This window comes from Aotus nancymaae, unplaced genomic scaffold, assembly GCF_030222135.1.
Source record: "Aotus nancymaae isolate 86718 unplaced genomic scaffold, 86718_ANA_hifiasm-v0.15.2.pri h1tg000030l, whole genome shotgun sequence".
Lineage (NCBI taxonomy): Eukaryota > Metazoa > Chordata > Mammalia > Primates > Aotidae > Aotus > Aotus nancymaae.
Window position 1 is genome coordinate 39,442,229 of NW_026988443.1, and position 25,528 is coordinate 39,467,756.

At 49.6% G+C, this 25,528-nt stretch overlaps 1 protein-coding gene across 3 annotated transcripts in view; it reads left to right on the top strand.

The window, feature by feature from the left end:
• The window catches only part of CRISPLD2 (cysteine rich secretory protein LCCL domain containing 2), a 156,407-nt gene that overhangs the window by 73,055 nt on the left and 57,824 nt on the right, over positions 1 to 25,528 (top strand). The window contains exon 15 of one of the 3 annotated variants that reach the window (XM_064383366.1): positions 6,372 to 9,617. The exons of the other annotated variants lie outside the window; for them this stretch is intronic. Coding sequence (XP_064239436.1) covers positions 6,372 to 6,426 — 55 coding nt within the window. The 3' untranslated portion in view covers positions 6,427 to 9,617. Of the gene's footprint in view, positions 1 to 6,371; positions 9,618 to 25,528 lie in introns of those variants that run through there. 3 annotated transcript variants of the gene reach the window in all.

Genomic DNA, 25,528 nt, shown 5'->3' on the forward strand with positions numbered 1-25,528 from the left:
GTGCAGTGGCATGATCTCGGCTCACTGCAACCTCTGCCTCCTGAGTTCAAGCAGTTCTCCTGCCTCAACCTCCCAAGTAGCTGAGACTACAGGCGCACATCACCATGCCCGGCTAATTTTTTTGTATTTTTAGTAGAGACCGTGTTAGCCAGGATGATCTCAATGTCCTGACATCATGATCTGCCTGCCTTAGCCTCTCAAAGTGCTGAGATTACAGGTGTGAGTCACCATACCTGGGCTAGAAATTACACTTTTTAAAAGCCAGAGGACTAAGCAGTCAGGGGTTCCTCTTCTGCCGTCCTTTTAATACTGGGTTCAGGACTCCACGGGGCAGCTTCCCTGTCTGCTCCCGGAACCAGAACCGGCCGTCCACTCTCCTTAATCCCGTCTGTGTCGAGTGATGCCAAGTCAAGCTCTCCCTCTCCGGGTCACATTGAAGGCAACCAAGGGGAATGCAGCCCGGTGAGCCTGACCCTGGCTGCCCCTGTGTTTCAGGAGAGCTCTTTAGAGAGTCCCTGGATTGTTCCTGCCTCTTTACTCTGGCCTTTAAAGGGCCTTTCTAGGCCAGGCACGGTACCTCATGTCTGTAATCCCAGCCCATTGGGAGGCTGAGGTGGGAGAATCACATGAGGCCAGGAGTTCAAGACCAGCTTGGCCAACAGGGCAAAAAACCCTGTCTCTACTAAAAATACAAAAACAAAAAAAAAAATTAGCCAGTCCTGGTGGCTCATACCTATAGTCCCAGCTACTCAGGAGGCTGAGGCAGGAGAATTGCTTGGACTCGGAGGTGGAGGCTGCAGTGAGTGGAGATCGCACCACTGCAGTCCAGCCTGGGTGACAGAGCGAGACTCTGTGCCCTGCCTGAGGGATTTTGAATACTCTTTATAAAAGTTGTTTACTGCTCTTTATGAAAGCTGTTTGATACACTTTATAAAGTCCAATACTTTTTATGAAAATTACCCAGAAATACTGCAGCAGTTTATACTGCTTTCAGGCTTGTGTGGGAGTTACAAGCTAACCCAAAAAGAGAATCGGAGGGCAAGATTTGGAAGAGAAGGGCGGGAAGGGTATTTTATAATTAGCAAGCCACACTTGGTCTTCATCCGACACTTACAACTATCGACTTCCCCAGTGTACCTGGAGCTTAATAACTGCTTGAGGTTGGCCGGGCGCGGTGGCTCACGCCTGTAATCCCAGCACTTTGGGAGGCCGAGGTGGGCGGATCATCTGATGTCAAGAGTTTGAAACCAGCCTGACCAACCTGGAGAAACCCCATCACTACTAAAAATACAAAATTAGCCGGGCATAGTGGCGCACACCTGTAATCCCAGCTACTCGGGAGGCTGAGGCAAGAGAACCACCTGAACCTGGGAGGTGGAGGTTGCGGTGAGCCGAAATCACGCCATTGCGCTCCAGCTGGGTAACAAGAGCGAAACTCCATCTCAAAAAAAAAAAAAGAAAACCGCTTGAGGCGTAAACGACTGGGGACCCACCTGAACGTGGGGAATTTTTCTTGGCAGCCCAAACCTGTGGCGATTCTTACCTGTGGCAGTGGATGGCACCAATATTTGACGCTGCCAGTTGCCCGGTGGCACCCTGGGTTGGTGTCAGCATACTCTTTGATATGTTAGGAAATACTTGACCAGCTCGGCGGCACCTGCTCTTACTTCCAAGTTGGGCAGGTTGTTTAAAGGCGGTGCGTTGACACCCAGGTTGTCCAGGCAAGACCTTGGGCTGGCAGTGCCCACATCTGGACAGCGGCCTGACTGGCTCCCTCGTCCCTGGATTGTTCAGGCCCTGAGAATGTGAGAACCACTGCGCCATCCGTAGACTCTCCAGACCCATAGTAAGTCAAGAGGGTCACAGACCCCTGGCAATCTTCCCCACGTGGCTGGCCCCCCATGCAGAATAACCAAGGACCCTGTGGTCCTGGTTGGTCCTCCCAGGATATTGATTTGGGCAGAGCATCCAATGAAATCTTACATCCCCCAAGGCCTGAGGAGGGCCCTGGGATCTGAGCTTTCCAGAAACCAACAAGGCTGCCAGGGTCACCCCGCCTCTGGGTGGTTACACTGTCTCCTCCTCCTGGTCCGGAGCCACCTGCGGCTGAGCGTTCTGCCCAAGCCTTGGCGCTTGGCGTTTCTTCACAGCTCCGTCTCTCCGAGTGCTCCCATCTGATACACGTTTCGAAAGTTCAATCCCAGGGTAGCCAAAAGCAACCAGACATTCCAAGCAGCCTGCTCTCGGAGGACTGCAGATCTGACGGAGCAGTCTGAGAGGGCCGGGGTCACCTGGCGAGCCTGGCAGTTTCCAGTCTGGGGACTCGCTTGCTCTATTTTTTTTTTTTTTGAGATGGAGTCTCACTCTGTTGTCCTGGCTGGAGTGCAGTGGCATGGTCTTGGCTCACTGCAACCTCCGCCTCCCAGGTTCAAGCGATTCTCCTGCCTCAGTCTCCCAAGTAGCTGGGACTACAGGTGTGTGCCACCACACTCGGCTAATTTTTTGTATTTTTAGTAGAGACAGGGTTTCACCATGTTGGCCAGGCTGGCCTCGAACTCCTGACCTCGTGATCCACCCGCCTCGGCCTCCCAAAGTGCCAGAATTACAGGTGTGAGCCACCGCGCCCGGCCTGGGGACTCTCTTTGTCTGGAGTGGGGCTCCTAAAGGAAATGCTGCCCGTAAATCATAAGCAGGCTGTAAATCTTATGCCCAGACTCCTTCATCATGAGCAAAATGCAAACTGAAATGATATCTGGAACCAACAGCGACGCGTCACGAGGTGCTGGGTGGGGGGTAGTGGGCGTCACACAGCCCTGTTGTCATCGTCTCGGGAGCCGGCTGGTGTTATCTTTATGCAGGGCGGGTTGGCAGCTGTCACCATGCATGTCCTTTGGTCTGGCAGTTCCACTCTTAGGAGCTCACTCTCAGATACTCTCACACAAACGCAGAAAGTCCCATGGACAACGATGATGTTGTTAACAAAGGTAAAAAATTAGAAAACACGGGCTCAGTGGCTCGTGCCTGTAATCCACTCTGGGAGGCTGAGATGGGAGGATTGCTTGAGCCCAGGAATTCAAGACCAGCCTGGGCAACATGGTGAAATCCCATCTCTAAAAAATATAAAAATTAGAAAAAGATAAACATATATATATATACACACACACACACACACACACATACACACACACACACACACACATACATATAAATTAACCTGGCATGGTGGTATGCACCTGTGGTCCCAGCTACTCAGGAGACTGAGGTGGGAGGATCACTTGAGCCCAGGAGATTGAGGCTGCAATAAGTCGTGATGGCGTCACTATACTAAAAAAAAAAATTAGAACTAAATGTCCACTCATAGGGACCCAGTTAAATATAATACGTTACTACAGTGGAATACTATGCAGCTGATAAGAGGAATGAGTTATTTCTGTATAGAAAAGCAGCAAATCCCAAGATACATTATTAAGCTAAAAAAGCAAAGTGCAGAGTGGTATGTCTTTAGTAGTACGTCTATAATATTTGTGTGAAAAAGTGGGTGAGGGAAAAAAAATAGTAATTGTTTGCATCTGTACAAGATGCCTTTGGGGAGGAGAACTTGGTGCAGAAAGACAGACTTGAGAGGGCGAGTGTTTTTGCCTTTAAAATCTAGACTAATATGCAAGAATGGTGTATTTTAAACTAAAATGTGCAGCTATGATCAGTCTTCATTTTTGTTTTTTTTTTTTCCTTTTAACCAAACTGTCTTTGGCAAATGGACGTTAGATCTGTCTTTTCCTGTGAATTTTGATGCGGAAAGAACACTCCTGGTTGCAATTTTTTTTTGACACGATGTCCCACTGTGTTGCCCAGGCTGGGGTGCAATGGCACGATCTTGGGTGATTGCAATCTCCACCTCCTGGGTTCAAATGATTCTCCTGCCTCAGCCTCCCAAGTAACTGGGATTAAAGGAACCTGCCACCACACCCGGCTAATTTTTTTTCGTATTTTTAGTAGAGATGGGGTTTTACCATGTTAACCAGGCTAATCTTGAACTCCTGACCTCAAGTGATCTCCCCACCTCAGCCTCTCAAAGTGCTGGGATTACAGGGGTGAGCCACTGCGCCTGGCCCTGGTTGCACTTTGTGAACAGCACTTTGGGGTCTAGAAGACACCATGCTGCCTTTTAGAACAAAATTCCTACAAATGTGAGTTTGCGAGATCTAATCGGCTTTTATTAGCAATTTGTATATCAGGCAACATCCCATCTACAGAATAGAAAGGTGCTCCCATGAGTCAGCAAAAGGCTGCAGAGAGTAGAAACAATAAAATTCCGATGCGTCGTCTCAGTTACTTTCTTTGTAGGATTAAAGCGTGAGGAGCACACTGTCCTTCTGGCTCAGAGGGACTGCGGCCCTTTTGATTGGTTATTGCTGCTGTATGTCTCCTATTTTTTGGAAAACTGGCCCATTTCTTCTTTTTTGCGACAATGTCTCGCTCTGTCGCCCAGGCTGGAGTGCAGTGATGTGATCTCAGCTCACTGCAACGTCCACCTTCCAGGTTCAAGCAATTCTCCTGCCTCAGCCTCCCAAGTAGCTGGGATTACAGGCACCTGCCACCACGCCCAGCAGGAGACTCGCTGGAACCTGGGAGGCAGGGGTTGCAGTGAGCTGAGATCGCACCATTGTACTCTAGCCTGGGTGACAGAGTGAGACTCTGTCTCAAAAAAAGAAAAAAAAAGACAACATGATTGGAAGTCCAGAAATAAACCATCACACTTCTAGTCCATTGATTTCTATAGGAGTGCCAAGACCGTTCAGTGGGCAAATAATAGTTTCTCAACAAATAGTGCAAAGGCAATTAGATGTTTACATGTAAAACTGTGATGTTAGACCTTTGCCTCTTACCATATATAAGAAATTAACTTAAAATGGATCAAAGGCTAAAATATAAGAGCTAAAAATTACAGAAGTCTTAGAAGAAAACAAGTATAAATTCTTCATGACCTTGAGTTAAGCAGTGGTTTGTTAAATATGATGCCAAAAGCACAATCTAGAAATGGAAACAAATTCTATCAAAGTTTAAAACTTTTGTGCTTTAAAGACACCATTAGGCAACACCCATAATCCCAGCACTTTGGGAGGCTGAGGCAGGAGGATCACTTGGGCCCAGGAGTTTGAGACCAGCCTGGGCAACATTGTGTATAGACTCCATTGGAACAAAAAATAAATCAGTCAGGCATGGTGACATGCTACTCAGGAGGCTGAGGAGGGAGGATCGCTTGAGCCCAGGAGGTTAAGGCCGACTTGAGCCATGATCGTGTCACTGCACTCAGGCCTGGGTGACAGAGAGACCTTGTATCTAAAATCATTTTTAAAAATTATCTAACACTGTTTTGTGGAGGTGACTGCATAACCCTATAAAATCTCTCAAAACCATTAAATTGTACACTTAGAAAAGATGAATTTCCGTGGTATGTTATAGTTAATAAAGCTGGTTTGGGTTTTTTTTTGTCGTTGTTGTTTTTTTGGAAACAGAGTGTCACTCTGTTGTCCAGGTGGGAGTGCAGTGGCACGATCTTGGCTCACTGCAAACTCCACCTCCCGGGTTCAAGTGATTCTCTTGCCTCAGCCTGCAAGTAGCTGGGATTAGAGGTGTGTACCATCATACCTAGTTAATTTTTTGGAGAGACAGGGTTTTGCCATGTTGACCAGACTGCTCTCAAACTCCAGACCTCAAATGATCCACCTGCCTTGGCCTCCCAAAGTTGGAATTACAGGTGTGAGCCACCACACCTGACCAATAAAGCTTTTTTTTAAAAAAATCCGTCTTTGGTTAGCTGAAGGATTTAACTCCTCTTATGAGAGGGCAGTTTTCAGTAGCTGTGGGACCCTGGTAAGTGACTTGATTTCCTGGTGTCTCCGTTTCCTCCCCTGTGAAGGAGGAGTAACACCTCCCTCGGGAGGAAGGCGAGAGGCAGTGAAGGCAGCTGGCTTATGCAGTAATACTGAGACAGTAGCTGCTAATCTGCCCCAGATGCCACTGTTCGGGTCAACAGGTGGTAGTGAAACCAGGCAGAAGTCTGGGAGGGTGAGTCCCGTCCAGACAGACTGGGGCCAGCAAATCCCTGAGTGAAAAGGAAATGACCTAGAATCAGACAGATGCTCTGACCTAGAATCAGACGGTTGCTCGTTTGCAAAGAAAATGGGATTTGCCAGCTGTTCTCAACTCAAGCATGCTCTGTTTCTGGCGGCTGCAGGACAGTGTCCCTTGGCCACGGCTCCTCCACTATGGGAGTGAGCAGGGGGCACCCCGGTCTCCCTGCCCAGCCAGAGTCCCTGCAGGAGGCCCTCCGGATCTCTCAGTAATGGGCTGTTTTTCTTCTTTGTCAGCCTGAAGACTCCTCAAAATGAAAAGGCCTTCCGGATCTTTGCTGTGAGGCAGTGAATTTCCAGCACCGGAGAAGGGGCGTCTTCAGGAGGGCTTTGGGGTTTTGCTTTTACTTTGATTTTGTCATTGCGGGGGAGGGTATATGGAGAGTCAGGAAACTCCCTTTGACCGGTGTTCAATGTCCATCACTCTGTGGCCTTTTGGGGAGGTGACATCTCATCCCCCCACTGAAGCAGCAGCATCCCAGGGTGCTCAGCCGGACCCCTGGTGCCCAATCCTGCTGGGGCCCAGGGGTCTCCATCTGGGTGCCCTGTCTCCTTTAGACATCTGACCTGTCTCTTAAAGGGGACAGTTGCCAAAATATTACTTGCTATGTGTTCTTCCGTTGGTGGGGAAAGTCGATTTCAACCCCCCATCCCCCGCAAAGAGGGCAAACGTTCTGGAGCTCACGACTGTGAAGCATTCACAGTGTCTAAAGAGGCCTTTCAGGGAAGTGCCAGTGAGTTTCAGGGACGAAGTAGAGGGTAGTTATTTAAAAATAAAAAACACAGTCCGTCCCCACCAACAGAGGAAAATGATTTTAATGTTTGCTGGTCAGACAGACACACGGGCTGGAACAAGAGGGCTGGGGTGTGAGAGACCCCGGCTCCGCCCTGGCACGTGTCCTTGCTGGTGACCTGCCACGGGTCCCGTTCAGTGGCCGCATGCAGGCCGGCTCTATACACAGCAGTGCTGGTTTCTGTAGAGTTCAGCCGTAACTTCAAGCGATGTATCTTGTCTTTGTCAGGCCCCTTGTCTTTGTGGCCCCTCTGTTTCTGCCGTGACCTTTGGTCCCATTGAGGACTAAAAATTAGGAAATTAGGACCCTTTCTTTTTTTTTTTTTTTCTCCTAGGCCTAGTCTCGCTCTTGTTGCCCAGGCTGGAGTGCAATGGCACGATCTCGGCTCACTGCAACCTCCGCCTCCTGGGGTCAAGTGATTCTCCTGCCTCAGCCTCCTGAGTAGCTGAGATTACAGGCATGCACCACCATGCCTGGCTAATTTTTTGTATTTTTAGTAGAGACGGGGTTTCTCCTTGTTGGTCAGGCTGGTCTTGAACTCCCGACCTCAGGTGATCTGTCCACCTCAGCCTCCCAAAGTGTTGGGATTACAGGCGTGAGCCACCGCGCCCGGCCAGGACCCTTTCTTTACCCCCTACCCATTTTGGCTCCCGCCCTGCCTCAGACTGGTTTACGTGTCCTGGTTCACACCCAGGACTTTGCTTTGCAGGCGATCCTGTTTGAAGCCCACTTCTTAACTCCAGGTCTCGTAAGGTCCACTGAGATGTCTGATGACAACCAAAGAAGGGCTGCTCTTTGCTGCTTTTGAAAAATGACAACTAAATGTGCAGATTGCCTACACACCCAGTGACCTATTTTTTCAGTCATGGGAGGAATGGAGTCGTTGGTACATTCCTCACCGACGTTAGCAGCTCAGTTTGTGGTTATGAAACCGTCCTGCGGCCTCGTGACAGCGAGAGATGGGAGTACACTAGAAGGCTGCCTCTTCCTGTTTTTGTGAAATGACTCTTGCCAAACGTTCCCGAGGCTCCGAGGACTGTACTATGCCCTGGCTCTCTCTCTCTAGAAAAGTGCCTCATGAACCCAGACCAAAACCCCGCAGTGAAATGAAATATCCTTTCGTAAATAGCCTTTCTTTGCAGAAGGTGAAAATTCCACTCTCTACCACCAGGCCAGCCAATAGATCACTTTGGCGAATGCTAGTTTCAAATTTGATTCAAAATATTTCTTAGACAAAAGAACTAGCAGAAAGCAAAAAACTAAGATACTGTAGGCTGGACAGGAAACTCTACCTGGGCACACCTTCTTTCTCCGATTGCCTTCCTAATAAATGCAGAATCTGAAGGTAAATAGCTTTAAAATAAAAAATAAAAAACACCCTTTAGGAAGCTGGTAAAAAGCAGTTCAGCTCTTAGCTTGACTGAGCTGAACTTCGCAGGACTGTGTTTGTGCTTTGTGCATCGTAGGGAGTCGTAATTCACAGGTACCGACTCTTCAGCCCCACATGTCGGAGAGGAATTCGGTCAGCCTGTCAGGTTGTGTGTCCAGTTACCACCAAACATCTGGGAAACTTGTGCGTGCTCGGTGTTCTGCTGCCAGACTTTGGTGGCTGGGGCTGTGTTTGCAAGGTAAACCAGATCGCCCTGCGGGGTTTGCAGAATCAGTGAAGAGTCCAGAACAACCCCAGTGGGCTCGCTTCTGAAGCATCTCACCCAAGGGAGACTCAAAATTTCCAGTGTGAGTTGATCTCATCATTTAAAAGTAAAGTCCCCAGGTTCCGTAACACCTTCTTCACTGCTAGGAGGCTAGCAGGATAGAAGGTCCTTGCCCAGAGCAGGACCTGGCTGTCTTTTCTTTTTTTTTCTTTTCTTTTCTTTTTTTTTTTTTTTTAGACCAAGTCTCATTCTGTTGCCCAGGCTGGAGCGCAGCAGTATGATCTCAGCTCACTGCAACCTCTGCCTCCCAGGTGCAAGTCATTCTCCTGCCTCAGGCTCCCAAGTAACTGGGACTATAGGCGTGAGCCACCATGCCCGGCTGATTATTCTATTTTTAGTAGAGATGGGGTTTCGCCATGTTGGCCAGGCTGGTCTCCAACGCCTGACCTCAGGTGATCCACCCACCTCGGCCTCCCAAAATGCTGGGATTACAGGTGTGAGCCACCGCGCCCGGCCATGGACCTGGCTGTCTTTATCATCCCCACAAACGTTTTGAAACTGGAACATTTGTCTTCAGAAAATGGAAGCGAGACTACAAATTATAAGCCGTGTCCCTAGCACCACCTCTCCTGTGTGTGAAACAGCCCCTCACGCCGTATCAGCACTTACCCCATGTTTAAAAAGGTCTTGCACCACGCCAGCGGCGTTCCTGGCTCTCCTGCCCCCAGAATGAACATTTCGGCTTCTGTAGGAGTTTTGCGCAACCGTGTTACAAAGCGTGTGTTGGTGTCTCATTTTGTCTGTAGGCTTACTCAGCCCGCAGTTTGTGTGTGTGCTTTTTTCTATGAAAAATGATGTATTTTGCTACTTCCTGTGTACAAAGTTTTATTGTAAATGTTTTTTGTGCTTTGCGTGAACAGGGGCCATGTGGTTGCAGTTGTTTCAGTAAAACTGGTTTGATTTCTAAAATGTTTCTGTACCATATCTTTTATGAACAAATCTGAACAATTTGTGAAATAAAACATTTAAAACCATCTTTCGGGTTCTGGACTGTTTTGTGCTCACTGACTCTACAAGGCTGTGTCACGTATGCAGAGATGCTGACAGCCGGGGTCTGCTGGAGACCTCCACCCCATCCTCGGGAAGGAGGGAGGAGCTTGCCAAAATGCACGTTCAGGTTCAGCAAGGCTGGGGTGGGGCTCCCTCCGCCTCCCGGGCTCGAGCAATTCTCCTGCCTCAGCCTCCCGAGTAGCTGGGACTACAGGCATGCACCACCACGCCCGGCTAATTTTTGTAATTTTTGTAGAGATAAGGTTTCCCCATGTTGTCCAGACTGCTCTCAAACCCGTGGACTCAAGTGGTCCTCCTGCCTCAGCCTCCCAAAGTGCTGGGATTACAGGCATGAGCCAGCCTGTGTATTTCAAGGTAGGGCCTTTAAGAAGGTAATTCAGGTTAATTCAGGTTAAAGGGGTCCTAAGGGTGCGTGCGGCCCTGACCCGATATGACCCGTGTCCTTAGAGAGAGAGAGAGAGAGAGAGAGGGAGAGAGAGGGAGAGAGAGAGGGAGAGAGGCGTCAGCAGTGTCACAGTCCCTGGCTGTGAGTTTCTCACAAGGTTTGGTGATGCCAGTTGCCAGATCACGCTCTGAGTGGTGGCGGGCTCAAGGCCATTCTGTCACCGTCTAAGCTCTGGCTGCCCTAACTGTGCCCTACCATAGACTGGGTGACTTAACCCGCAGACGTGTCTTCCTCACAGTTCCAGAGGCTGGAAGTCCAGGACCAGGGTGCCGGCAGGGTTGGTCCCCTCTGCGGCCGCTGTCTGGTTTGCAAGTGGCTGTCTCCTCATGCGGCCTTTCCTCTGGGCACGTACACTCCTGGTGCCTCTCTCTCTCCCTCTCAAGGACACCGGTCATATTGGGTCAGGGCCCCACCCTTAGGACCCATTTAACCTCAATTACCTCCTTAAAGGCCCTACCTTGAAATACACAGGCTGGCTCACGCCTGTAATCCCAGCACTTTGGGAGGCTGAGGCAGGAGGATCACTTGAGTCCACGGGTTTGAGAGCAGTCTGGGCAACATGGGGAAACCTTATCTCTACAAAAAAATACAAAAATTAGCCGGGCGTGGTGGTGCACGTCTGTAGTCCCAGCTACTCGGGAGGCTGAGGCAGGAGAATCACTTAGCCCGGGAGGCGGAGGTTGCAGAGAGCCAAGATGGCACCACTGCACTCCAGCCCAGGCAACAGAGCAAGACTTCCCCCAACCCCCCGCGCCACACACACGAAGTACAGTCATCTTGGGGGTTAGGGCTTGTTTTGTGTGGTAATAAGGAAATGATCAAAGTATGATTTCACAAATCACACAGTTTATTGCTACACAAAGATTTTTTTTTTTTTTTTTGACGGAGTTTCGCTCTTGTTACCCAGGCTGAAGTGCAATGGCTCAATCTCAGCTCACTGTAACTTCTGCCACCCAGGTTCAAGATAGTCTCCTGTCTCAGCCTCCCACGTAGCTGGGATTATAGGCGTCCACCACCATGCCTGGCTAATTTTTATGTTTTTAGTAGAGACGGGGTTTCATCATATTGGCCAAGCTGGTCTCAAACGCCTGACCTCCGATGATTCACCTGCCTCGTCCTCCCAAAGTGCTGGGATTGCAAGTGTGAGCCACTGGGCCCAGCCTTACACAAAGATTTTTTTCCTGTAGGTTCCCAGAGCTTACACAGGGAGAGAATGACAGCAGACTTCACAAAGAATACACTCCACAGGCAAAGTCCATGAACCCCGTAGTGAATGAGTTCCAGAATAACCAAAGTCTAGCTGCTCACTTAGCATGGGAACAGTCCTCAGTGTGAGGTGTAGCCTTCTGCCAGCTGTTCTTGGGAGCGCCGTAAGGTCCCTGGTCCCTGGAAGGCAGTGCCAGCGTTGGTCGGAGGCTTCTGAGAGTAGCTCCAAGGTTGGCAGGGTGACCTGTCACAGCTGGAGCTCTGCCAGAGCTCCCAAGGGTCCGTCACACTCACAGGTCTGCGTGTGTTCGGAAGTGCAGTCGTGAGGGTCAGGAGCTCGCAGACAGGTGCGATAAGGAGCAAGGTCACATTCTCTAAGGAAGAAGGGGCACAACGGGTTCTTAGTGCAGCAGAGCGCGTCACTCACGTAGCAACCTGTGGAAGTGTCTGGAATCGTTTCAAAGCCATATGGGCCAGGTGCGGCGAGAGGTTCATGTCTGTAATCCCAGCACTTTGGGAGGCTGAGGTGGACGGATCACTTGAGGTCAGGAGTTCGAGACCAGCCTGGCCAACATAGTGAAACCCCGTCTCTACGAAAAATACAAACACTAGCCGGGGATAGTGGCACATGCCTGTAATCCCAGCTACTCACGAGGCTGAGGCAGGAGAATCACTTGAACCCAGGAGGTGGAGGTTGCGGTGAGCCGAGATCGAGCCACTGCACTCCAGTCTAGGTGATACAGTGAGACTCCATCTCAAAAATAAATAAATAAAGCCCTATGGGTTCAGGTGGGAAATTTAGTTTGTAACAGTCACCTTCTTCCCAGGCATCAGTCCAAAGGCAGCCCCTTTCCACCCAGGCACAGTGACACCTCCCCGAGTGCCTCCGTGCGCCGAAGCCCCAGAGGAATTTGGGGGCACACAGTGAATGCGGCTGCCTTCCTCCCAGGCTCTCTAGTGCGGCCCTTTTCCATGTGTGATGGGGATAGCTTTCCGCTTTAATAAATACCAGGCTTTTACAATGTTAATTTAAAAATGTTGAGTAAGTTCAGATTGTGCAGGTCAGTTGCGAAGATCAGCAAGATTGGATAATCGTGGCTGATGTTTGCGAAATACTTCCAGCTCTGCCCGCAGCATCCTCTGCGCGTGGCGTTTGCCCTGCTACATGCAGGTTGTTACTGCTCTGAATGTCGTTATTTTGGTGTTCCCCGCGTTGTCTTCTCCTCTAAAACTGTCCCCCAGGCCTTCACTGCTTCAGCCACTGCTGTCCTGGCTTCTACCCCAGGAAAGGGAGGCCACAGCCGAACAGAGGGAATAAACGGGTCAAGTCGGCTTTCGAGTTTCTACACTGACTTCTGGTTTGTCTGTTTGTTTTGAGACAGAGTCATGCTCTGTCACTCAGGCTGGAGTGCAGTGGCGTAAGAATTTAGGCTCGCTGCAATCTCTGCCTCCCAGTCTCAAGCGATTCTCCCACCTCAGCCGCCCAAGTAGCTGGGACCACAGGTGCATGCCTCCACGCCTGGATGATTTTTGTATTTTTTGTGGAGGTGGGGTTTAACCATATTGCCCAAGCTGGTCTTGAACTTCTGGACTCAAGTGATCCTCCCATCTCAGCTCCTCAAAGTGCTGGGATTACAGGTGTAAGCCACCACACCCTGCCTGTTTCTTCACTTTTTAATTTTGATGCAATTTCAGACTGGCAGAAAAGTTGCGAGAATAGTACAAAGAATTTCCGTGTACCTTTCATTCAGATTCCCACACATTGGTATTGGACTGCGTTGCTCATGTTCTTCCTCTGTCTCATTTCTTAATTATTTAAGAGAGAATTGTAGGCATCACACTCCTTTTATCTCAATACTTTGAGTGTATATTTCCTAAGAATGAGGACATTCTCTTACATAGCCATGATATAATTTTCTAAATCAGGAAATTAACATTGGTGCGATGTATCATCTAATTGATAGACTGTTCAGGTTTTACCAGTTGTCTCAGTAATGCCCTTTACGGCAAAAGAAAATCTCAGGTCATGAGGTACATTCGGTTTTCATGTTTTCTTTTTGTTTTTTTTTTGGTTTTGGGTCTGTTTGTTTGTTGTTTGTTTTTGAGACAGGGTCTTAATCTGGTGTTGTCCAGGCTGGAGTGCAGCGGCGCAGTCAGGGCTCACTGCAGCCCCAACCACCTGAGCTCAAGTGATCCTCCCACCTCAGCCTCTGGAGTCGCTGGGACCATGGTGTGTGCCACCATGCCCGGCTAATTTTTGTTTTTGTTTTTGTTTCATTTTTTTGTAGAGGTGGGGTTTTGCTGTGTTGCTCAGGCTGATCTCAGCTCCTGAGCTCCACTGATTCTTCCACCTCGGCCTCCTAGAGCCCTGGGATTATGTGAGTCACCATGCGGGAAGCTTTCGAGTCTTTTTAGTATCCTTGCGTCTGGAATTGCTCCTTAGTTTATCTTTCCCTTTTTCTTTTGAGACAGGGTCTCCCTCTGTCGCTCAGGCTAGAATGCAGCGGCACGATCTTGGCCACTGCAACCTCCGCCTCCTGGCTTCAAGTGATTCTCCTGCCTCAGCCTCCTGAGTAGCTGGGATTACAGGCATGAACCACTGTGCCTGGCTTCTGTTTTTTTAAAACTAAGTAATTATCTTCTGGAGAGATGTATTGAGACTATGTAACTAGCCTATTCCCCATAAAATCTTCACCCACTGGTTTTTGCCTCTATTGATGATTCTTGCTTGAGACAGTGTTTTCTGATGGTTGCCAAAGGTGAACTTTCTGACTCCACTCCTGTCTCCACATTTATTAGTTGGCGTTGTACAGTAAGGAAGAGGTTGCCCTTCTCCATCTATTTATTTATTCAAATGCACACATGCATATGTGTGTGTATACCGAGATATATGTATATGTTATATAATTGATATCATATTTTATACTTGCATCATGTCATATAGATATACAGTCTATATCTAGATATATATTTTATGTATATATGAGATATAGATATACATATGATACAATTATATCATCGATCTGTAATGTACACACACATGCATAGATACACATGTATACATTGGCATGGACTCATGAATTCTTATTTTATGCAGTGGATTAAAATGCTTTCCTATCAGTTTTATTTGGATGCTCAAACTGACCCAGATTTGGAGAGGGGAGCTCCGTCCAGCTGGCTCCATTTCCTTCCAGCTCGGCCCCACAGTTCGAGGACTTCCTGATTTTCTGGCACAACAAGATGTTCCTGGCTCATCTTGTACTTCCCCTGCCCAGCCCTGGAATCAGCCATTTCTCCAAGGAGCCCTGGTTCCCTGGTTCCTTCTGGTGGAGAATGGTGTCTAAATAGGCAAAAGAAAAACACTGGCAGAGAAAACAGGTTGAGAGAAGAGATGCTTGCATCTCAAAAACAACAGATTTGGGGAGAGTCTGATTTGGGGAGAGTCTGATTTGGGGGGAGTCTGATTTGAGGGGAGTCTGGTTCCTCACCCCATCCAGACCTGATGATGGAGAGCAAAGCCTAAACCCAGATGCTGGCAATGGTCTGAGGGGCTCCCCAGTCCTACGAGATGGGGCCCCCTCCCCCTGTAGAAGCTTCGAGTATCTGACGCTTGCTTTCCCAGACTCCCTTGCAGCTTGGGTGCCATGTCCAAGGAGTGGGGTCCAGAGAGCTCTGAGGGGAGCAGTGGGGGCTTCAGGAGCAGCATGTGGAAATGCCAAATTTAGGCAAAATAATAACAATAAATATGGCATGGGACACACTTAGCCCCAAAACTGACTCATTGCTTATCTGCAGTTCCCATTGAACTGGCCTGCTGTTAATATGGCACCCCTGGTGTGGGTCTAACCAGAGACTCCAGGCTCCCACCCCAGGGGCTGCAGAGAGCCGCAGCCCTGCCACCAGGCCAGTGGGTCCCCTCAGACAGCTCTGCAGCAGGACCTGGCAGCCATTCCTGGCTACACAGCTTCCCCACTTGGTCCTCCAGCTCTCCCTGAGATTCTGTGGGATCTTCAAGGTCCTTTTAACAGATCCTTTTTCTGCTTAAATGAACTCAAGTTTCTGGAAAGAGTCACCTGCTTCCACGTCTCACAGAGCCAAATCCAGCAGAGGAAAAAGGGAGAAAGTCTCAGGTCAGTTGTGGAAAATCTAAGAGTAGAAGGGTCTTACTTCACATTTCCACTCAGAACGTGCATTATTCCCTATGCTCCAAGCTGAAGCATCCTTGGAAGAGGGGGCTGGAAGGAAGTCCGGGGCAGAGCAAGCCTGAAGCTGCCCAGTGAGGCAGCAATGTCCTGGCTTGGTGTGGAAGAGCAGGCGGAGGCTCCCGTGTCCCCAAAAGAGAGACCCAGGAGATCCTGAAGATCTCCCCACAGGGAAAGGGCATGGATGGGAGACCCAGCCCTTAAAGCAGATGCCACCACAGAGAACACAGCAATGATACCTTGTAGCTGGTGCTATCCTGAACAAATGGTACCCATAATCATAACTCCCTGAAGACCAGGGATGCTACATGCACCCTGATCCCAATTATGTATCCATCCGTCCATCCATCCATCCATTTTCCAGCTATCCCATCCATCCATCCTTTCTCCAACCATCCATCCATCCATTCATTCAACCATCTATATATTCATTCATCTTTCCTTCCATCCATTTCTCCATCGTCCCCATCCATCCTCTGTCCATCTGTCCATCTAATTGACATTTATTGGTGACCTACTGCATTCCAGGCACTGTCCTAGTTCCTAGACATACCACAAATGAAAAGAAAACAGGCACAAATGTGTGTGCTCACACATGGAGCTTACATCCTCCCCCACATGGGGGAGGCAGGCAGTAAACAAGAGGACAGGTTGTACTTATGCTGTGTCAGGTGGTGGGAAGGGTAGTGGGGGAAAAGAACCCGGGAAACGGACAGGGGGAGGGCACCAGCGCAGGGGGTGTGGCTATTTAAATAAGATGACCGGGGAAGACTTCACTCTAAGAAGGGAATGGTTGAAAAGGGGCAAGGTGGAGGTGGGGGAGGAGCTCACAGGAATTCATGAGGAGAGCTCTGAGCAGTGAGCCTCGTGAACCTCAAGCTGCTGAGATGCGGATGCCTTGGCCAGGGGCTCGGGGCAAGCCAGTGTGGAAGGACAGAGTGGCTGAGGGAGTGGCTCAGAGTGGCTGATCTGGTGGCCAGGTCAGAGACGGCTGTTTGTCCAGCTGTGGGAAGGACTTAGGCCTCAAGTCTAGGAAACTGGGAGCTGTGGGTGGGGTGGGTTCTGAGATGAGAGGGAGAGGCTCTGCCTTCTTCTCTTTTTCTTTTTTTGAGACAGAGTCTTGCTCTGCCACCCAGGCTAGACTGCAGTGGCATGATCTTGGCTCACTGCAACCTCTGACTCGCGGATTCAAGCGATTCTCCTGCCTCAGCCTCCCGAGTAGCTGGGATTACAAGCATGTACCACCAAACCTGGCTAATTTTTGTATGTTTAGTAGAGACAGGATTTTGCCATGTTGGCCAAGCTGGTCTCAAACTCCTGACCTCATGATCCACCCTCCCCAGACTCCCAAAGTGCTGGGATTACAGCGTGAGTCACCACGCCTGGCCGAGAGGCTCTGACTTCTGTTTTTAAAGACTATTAAATGCCAGTCCAAGGAGAAGGTGGAAGGAGAGCATTCTGAATTAACTGATTTAAACCTGAAATAATATGAAAACCAGGATGCATCTGCTTGAATGAGGAGATAAAGCTTTATTCCACCAAGTTGGTTGGCGATGGGGGAGGAGGTCAAGTTTCATTACAGAAAAATAAATTTGTGGTCAGATGCAGTGGCACAAGCCTGTAATCCCAGCACTTTGGGAGGCCAAGGCGGGTGGATCACCTGAGGTCAGGAGTTCAAGACCAGCCTGGGCAACATGGTGAAACCCCATCTGTACTAAAAATACAAGAATTAGCCAGACGTGGTGGCGTGTACCTGTAATCCCAGCTACTCGGGAGGCTGAGGCAGGAGAATTGCTTGAACCGAGGAGGCGGAGGTTGCAGTGAGCAGAAATCGTGCCACTGTACTGCAGCCTGGGTGACAGCAAGACTTGGTCTCAAAAGAAAGCACGCTTCCTGTTTCTCCAGCCATTGAACACTGGATCAGGTTGCAGGTAAACATCCAATTCGAGCCACGCCGCCCCTCACCTCCACTCTCTCCTGCACTCACTCCAGGAAGGTCCCACGTGCGATCTGGCCCGGCTGTCTGCTCTGTCCTGAGCTGAGCCTGCTAAAACATTATAACTTGTCTTCACAACAACCGCATGACATAAGAACATTATTGCACCCATTTTTCAGATGAGAAACTGAGGCTTGACTTAAATTATTTGGCTCAGATAAAGCAGTTAAGAGGCAGAGCCAAGATCCTGGGTCTCTCTGCTGATCCAGCCACCCTCTGTGGACGTGGTGATCACACGTGGAACACGCTTGCAGAGCCATCCAGGTACACAGCAAGAATCAGAAGTCCCACATCCCAGCTCCACCCCTGCTGCTGAGTGTCATCAGCCATCAAGGTCCCTCTCTGAGTCCCAGTGGGAGACCTAGATCACATGGCTGATAGGTGCCTGAGCCAGGCTTCCCTGCCACACAGACACTCTGCTCCCCTGACCATCTCACAAAGTCTCCATGTTTCTGCCTTCTGAGGTTGTCACCCCCACCCCGAGTCCTCACACTTGAGTCGCCAGCCCCATTCGGGACACTTTACCATTCCCAGGATCACCAGACAGCAGCGGGTAACTGAACAGTCAGGAGCTCATGTCGTGGAGTCCCAGGGCAGCCCCTTCTAGCTGTGTGGTCTTGGGCAAGTTCCGTGACCTCTCTGTGCCTCAATGTCTTTATCTGTAAACAGGGGACCATCATGGTTCCTGCCTCAGTGGTCCATCAGTGCCTTCCAAGGAAGCATCTTTGATGTGGGCAGAGCCTTCAGTGGCAGATCCTGGGCACTTATCACAAGTGACAGCATGACAGTGTCTGTTAAGACTGTCGATTTGAGCTGGGGGAATCCTGCTATCCTAATGGCCACAGAGTCTTCTGATGGGGACTGAGAGAGGAAGAGAGTGTGCCTGGAGTCCTTATTCAGATAGGGATAGTCTTTGTGGATTAGGCAAAACATCTGGTCCCTGCTGTCATGCTGTCTTTTAAAATGTACGATGGAGTCTTTTTCCAGGATGGAGTTACTTATGTCAAGGAACTGCTATACAGTTCCTATATCCAGTGCCACTTTGATGAATGAATGAATGAATGAGTGAATGAATGCACAGCTGGTGGCACCAACCCCGGAGGAGCGTGTGTGGACACTGGTCCCGTTTTCCGATTCCAGCCGCTCCAGGCTGCAGGTCAGGATGTGTGTGGCCGTATACAGCTGCTCCATGGAGGAAGAGGGGCAGAAAACTTTGACTTCCTGCGTGGGAGAGACAGCTGCCTCTGCTTCCACCAGCTCAGCCCTGGGGAGAAGAGGGTTTGTTTCTGTGACTCCCCTTTCTGACTTTTTCCCTGGGCTGTTGGATGTTTTCCTGTTAAAAGAAGGGACTACAGGAGGCAGAAAGTAAATGGGGATGATTTCTCCCTAGAGAGTTGATGAAGAGCATGGGGAACCAGGAGCCTCGTTGAGAGTTTAAACCTCCTCCCTCCTCGCCGATCCCCTTGCCTGGTGGACTGAGCTCAGGAAACTGATGGAGAAAAGGGACTCTGTTTCCCCTCCATGTGCGCATGTGTGCAAGTGTGTGTGCGTGTGTGTGTGTGTGCAAGTGTGTGTGCGTGTGTAAAGGGGGAGCCCAAGGGAAAGGAAACAGATAAAACATGAACCCGTTTCTCGTGGCTGAGCCACTGTTTCCCTGGATCCAGAAGTAGTGTAATGCAAGCTGCATTTTTAACATGGTGTGATAGAAACCAGACAGCTACTGTATTTCCACGTTGCTCCCTCTTACCTGTGCCAGGCACTGTCTTCAGCTTTACAAATATTAATTTCTTCTTTTTTTGAGACAAAGTTTTACTCTTGTCATCCAGGCTGGAGTGCAATGGCAATGATCTCAACTCACTGCAATCTCTGCCTCCCAGGTTCCAGTGATTCTCCTGCCTTAGCCTCCCAAGTAGCTTGAATTATAGGAGCCCTCCAACACACCTGGCCAGTTTTTTGTTTTCGTTTTTGTTTTTTTTGAGACAGAGTCTTGCTCTGTCACCCAGGCTGGAGTGCAGTGGTGCAATCTCGGCTCACTGCAACCTCCACCTCCTGGGTTCAAGCGATTCTTCCGCCTCAGCCTCCCGAGTAGCTGGGACCACAGGCGCGCGCCATCATGCCCGGCTAATTTTTTTTGTATTTTTTTAGTAGAGAAGGGATTTCACCATGTTGGCCAGGATGGTCTCGATCTCTTGACCTCGTGATCCGCCTGCCTCGGCCTCCCAAAATGCTGAGATTACAAGCATGAGCCACCGCGCCCAGACAGTTTTTTGTATTTTTAGTGTGACAGGGTTTCACCATGTTGATTGGGCTAATCTCGAACTCCCGACCTCAGGTGATCCACCTGCCTTGGCCTCCCAAAGTGCTGGGATTACAGGCATGAGCCACTGCACCCGGCCTAATCTTAATTTCTCAATCCTCATAGCAACCCCATGAGGTAGGTATCATTATTATCCCCATTTTACAGAAGAAGACACTGAGGCACAGAGAGGATAAGTGACTCATGGAAGTTCACACAGGCTGGAGGGAACGGAACTGGGATTTGAGTCTGAGTGACCTGGTCCCTGAGGCCATCAGTTGCATAATGCGCTCAATTTTCCAAGGGCATCGCAGGATAGTTCTCAGGTCCCTGACTCCTGGGTCAAAACCAGAAGTACGTCATGAAGAACATCACATCAAAAAAGACCAAAAAAAAGACATTAGACAGGGGCTGGGTACAGCGGCTCACGCCTGTAATCCCAGCACATTAGGAGGCCGAGGCAGGCAGATCATGAGGTCAAGAGATCGAGACCATCTTGGCCAAGGTGGTGAAACCCCGTCTCTACTAAAAATACAAAAATTAGCCGGGTGTGGTGGTGCACCCCTGTAATCCCAGCTACTCAGGAGGCTGAGGCAAGAGAATCACTTGAGCCCGGGAGGCAGAGGTTGCAGCGAGCCGAGATTGCGCTACAGCACTCCAGCCTGGCAACAGAGCGAGACTCCATCTCAAAAAAAAAATATTCAGCTGGGTGTGGTGGTGCTCACCTGTCATCCTAGCTACTCAGGAGGCTGAGGCAGGAAGATGGTTTGACCTCGAGAGGTCGAGGCTGCGTTAGCTATGATCCCACCACTGCACTCCAGCCTGGGTGACAGAGCAAGACCCTGTCTCAAGAAAATAATTCAATTCAATTAAATGCAGACACTAATAGTGCCCCAATCACTGGCTCTGTGCTCAGCAAACTTTATCCCAGCGGCAGTGATGTGGATCAGAGTGGCGACCATTTCACAGATGAGACGTTTCACTCCTCACCCGCCGCCCAGATGCTAAGGAGGGAGAATCCAAGTCTCAGCCTTCGACACCTCCTTCCCTTCCAGACTGCGTGGGTTGGTTTTTCCTCTAGTTGCTTTGCCAATTCAAGAGCAACAAATCCCACCACGTGCCACAAACTCAGAGGAAAATTATTTCTTGAAACAAAAGGGCACGGAATACAGCGGGGACACCCCACGGTGTCGGCAGAGATGGGTCCCAGCTTGGAGTGGCCGCGGGTGCTCCTGTTTGACCCCCAGTGGCCCCTTCGTGTGGAATTTCTGCACTGCCCCAGGGACCGGGGACCTAACCCCACCGTGTGGTCAAGGAAAGGGAGTTTAGACGCTACCAGCGTCTCCCGGCAGCCTGCGTGGCCTCGGCTTACCTTGCCAGCTGTCTTTCAGAACTGCCCCGGCGTAGCTCACTCACCAGTCGGTGACAACAGACAACTTGACAATCATAAGGGTGGGCAGGTGTGGGCGTGACTGCAGGCTGGGAGTTACCTAGCAGAAGATCACCAGGGGCTGGGGCTGCCTTCGGCAACCGCAGTTACCCTCCCGGCTCAGGAAGCGAGGCCTGGAGGGGTTTTCGAGGATCGCTGTCTCTAGTCCCCCTTTCTGCTCAGCTATTTCCCCCGTATCTCTCTTTAGACTAAGAACCAGCTCTATTTCTCTGATAGCAGAATGAGAGCGATGGTGCCGTTCTCAGCACTTCGGATGGCCGATGCCAGAATTTTGTGGGTGTACAGCAATGCATCACGCTAGCTGGTCATGGATCCTACATTCTAACAAAAAGACAACGAGAAAAGATAAAAGGATGACTAAGAAAGCGCGACGCCTCCACATGTGAGTCACGATGCCGCCCCAGCATCGTGATTTCGGAAGTGCAATGAGAGCTCTCTCTTTCATTCTGTCAACACAAGAGTTCTCAAGTGAATGCTCTGGATTGAGCACAGAGATAGAGTGGTTCCCAGAGTCAGGGGAGGGGCAGACAAGAGTCCCCAAAACAGTAGCGGTTGTCAGTGGCAGGTGGCTTTGAAGCGGGGGATTTTGTGTGTAAAGACAGGGAGGCTTCCTGGCAGAGGAATCTGGTCTGTATCCTAGGAGCAATGGCCAGTCACTGAAGTGTTCATCCAGGGTGCTGGGATGAGATTTGCTTCTCGAAGGCTCCTTCTCATGGCAGCATGGAAAATGGGTAGACAGGGCCAGTGTAGAGGCGAGGAGACCTGTTGGAGGCTGTTTCCCAGCCCGGGTGAGAGATTTCAGCAGCTCCGACTAGGGTGGCGGCCACTGGGATGGAGAGAAGCTGGTAGACAGACACTGAGGCAGAAACACGGGCTTGGGAGTACACGGGCTTTGGGGAGAGGGAGAGGGCAGGGTCGGATGCCTTCTGGTTGTCTGGCTTGATTAAGCGGACTGGTGGTGGTGTCAATCAATCCAGGTACCTTTGAGTTGAGGAAGGAGGTAGAAAGAAAAATCGTGACCATAGTAAATTTAAAAAAAAAAGGGTAATCTACGATATGACGCCATCTTCGTTTGACAATGTACAGAAAACGACGGAAAGGAAACTTACTACAGATTAAGAGAGGTGCTCTCTGAGCAGGAGACTGATTTCTTTCTACTTTGACCATGTCCCAAATTCATTAATGATCATGTCTGATATCGTAATTAGCAGAAGCTCTGCCTCTGCACTGCCAGCGACCAGCTGTGTCCTTCTAAGGCACCGCCCCGGGCCGCTGAGCCCTCCAGCTGCACTGGGCCTTAGTTGGGTTCTCGTTCCCAGAGCCCAGAGCTAAGTCACGAGGCGTGAGAGGTGGCTGTCCGCGCGTGGAGGGCCACGCTCTTCCGCCTCCACTAAATAAACAGTAATAGTAGAAGTAGTAGGAACATTTGTAACAGTAATAGTAACAGTAGTAATAGTATTAGCAGCGGTAATAGCAGTAAGTGGCGGTTGTAGGAGTAATACCGCTATTACTGGTAATAATCCTAGTAATGACAGTAATGTAGTGTTCGTAATAGTAATAACGGAACTGGTAAAAACAGTAGGAGCAGCAGCAGTGATAATAATGGTCGTCGTAACACTCACAGTAGCAACGGCCTCAGCTGGCGTTGAGTGCTCACTGCATCCAGACACCGTTGTAAGCATGCTCAGAGGCGAACGCATTCACTCTCCAAGACGCCTATGAGGAAGGCAGTGCTGTCCCCATCCTCCATTCACAGAAACTGAGGCACGGGGCTTGTATGTGATTTGCCCGAGGTCTCCCCACTGTTAAAAGACAGGGCCACCAGGCACAGTGGCTCACTCTTGTAATCTGTTGGAAACAGATGCTTGGTGCCACAAAGAAAAATTAACACCAAGTCAGAAGATCTCACAGCAAAGCAATTTTTATTTTTTACTTCCTGGACTACAGGAAGGGTACCCTCACTAGCCATGTTGCCACGAGAGTACAACGAACAAAGGAAAAGCAGACATATTTATCCCTTATGCATTTGGGGTCGTCCTCACTGCTGTGTCTGATCTCCGTTGGCTGGAGCCAGACCTCACAATCTAAACTAAAACCTAACAACTTAAAACTTTTCTAACCAGGTAGAAGCAATGGCGAGCTGGGACATACCTGTGAGCGCATCCAGCACAGATATCTTGGTTAAAGTACAAGGACATAGAATGTACCACGTGCCTGTAAGCATGGCGTGTCTAACAGCTGCATAGGACAGGGCTTAACAAAGAGCTATTAGCACACTTATGATCTTTTATTTAATGAGAAAGGAAACTTTAAAGAGGGATTTTCTACTTCCCATACAATCCTAGCACTTGGGAAGGCCAAGGCAGGAACATCACTTGAGTCCAGGAGTTGGAGACAAGCCTGGGCAACATGCCAAAACCCCATCTCTCCAAAGAATACAAAAAAATTAGCTGGGCATGGTGGCATGCACCTGTGGTCCCAGCTACTCGGGAGGCTGAGGTGGGAGGATCACTTGAGCCCAGGAAATTGAGGCTGCAGTGAGCCCAGAACGCACCACTGCACTCCAGCCTGGGCGACAGAATGAAACTCTGTCTTAAAAATAAATAAAGAGGCAGGACCAGGACTTGAATCCAAATCTGTGTCACTTCAGAGACCCTGAGTGCCTTTTCGTCCAGACCATCAGCTGCCCATGAGTCCCTGGAAACATCTCAGCATCTGTGCCCCACCTTCAGGGACTGGGCTACAATCTAAGATGAGTGCCCATGCATGGAGGACCCAGGTCTTCTGCCTCAGCTAAATCAATAGCACTAGTAGAAGTAGAAGCAGTAACAATAGTAATAGTAGTAACAGTAATGGCGGTAGCGGTGGTAACCGTGGCAGTGGTCGTATTAACAGTAATGGTGGTGGTGGTGATAACCGTAGCAGTGGTCATATTAACAGTAATGGCAGTAATGGGGTAACTGTAGCAGTGGTCGTATTAACAGTAATGGTGGTAGTGGTGGTAACCGTAGCAGTGGTCGTATTAACAGTAATGGCAGTAACCGTGGTAACCGTAGCAGTGGTCGTATTAACAGTAATGGTGGTAGTGGTGGTAACCGTGGCAGTGGTCGTATTAACAGTAATGGTGGTAGAAAATCCCTCTTTGAACAGTAATGGTGGTAGTGGTGGTAACCGTGGCAGTGGTCGTATTAACAGTAATCGTGGTAGTGGTGGTAACCGTGGCAGTGGTCGTATTAACAGTAATGGTGGTAGTGGTGGTAACCGTAGCAGTGGTCGTATTAACAGTAATGGTGGTAGTGGTGGTAACCGTGGCAGTGGTTGTATTAACAGTAATGGCAGTAACCGTGGTAACCGTAGCAGTGGTCGTATTAACAGTAATGGTGGTAGTGGTGGTAACCGTAGCAGTGGTCGTATTAACAGTAATGGTGGTAGTGGTGGTAACCGTGGCAGTGGTTGTATTAACAGTAATGGCAGTAACCGTGGTAACCGTAGCAGTGGTCGTATTAACAGTAATGGTGGTAGTGGTGGTAACCGTGGCAGTGGTCGTATTAACAGTAATGGCAGTAACGGCGGTAACCGTGGCAGTGGTCGTATTAACAGTAATGGCGGTAGCGGCGGTAACCGTGGCAGTGGTCGTATTAACAGTAATGGCGGTAACAGCAGTAACCGTGGCACTGGTCATATTAACCGTAATGGCAGTAGTGGCGGTAACCATGGCCGTGGTCATATTAACAGTAATGGCAGTAATGGCGGTAACCGTAGCATTGGTGGTAGTAACAGTAATGGCAGTAGCGGTGGTAACCGTGGCAGTGGTCGTATTAACAGTAATGGTGGTAGTGGTGGTAACCGTAGCAGTGGTCGTATTAACAGTAATGGTGGTAGTGGTGGTAACCGTAGCAGTGGTCGTATTAACAGTAATGGCGGTAGCGGTGGTAACCGTAGCAGTGGTCGTATTAACAGTAATGGCAGTAACCGTGGTAACCGTGGCAGTGGTCGTATTAACAGTAATGGTGGTAGTGGTGGTAACCGTAGCAGTGGTCGTATTAACAGTAATGGTGGTAGTGGTGGTAACCGTGGCAGTGGTCGTATTAACAGTAATGGCAGTAACCGTGGTAACCGTAGCAGTGGTCGTATTAACAGTAATCGTGGTAGTGGTGGTAACCGTGGCAGTGGTCGTATTAACAGTAATGGCGGTAGCGGTGGTAACCGTAGCAGTGGTCGTATTAACAGTAATGGCAGTAACCGTGGTAACCGTGGCAGTGGTCGTATTAACAGTAAT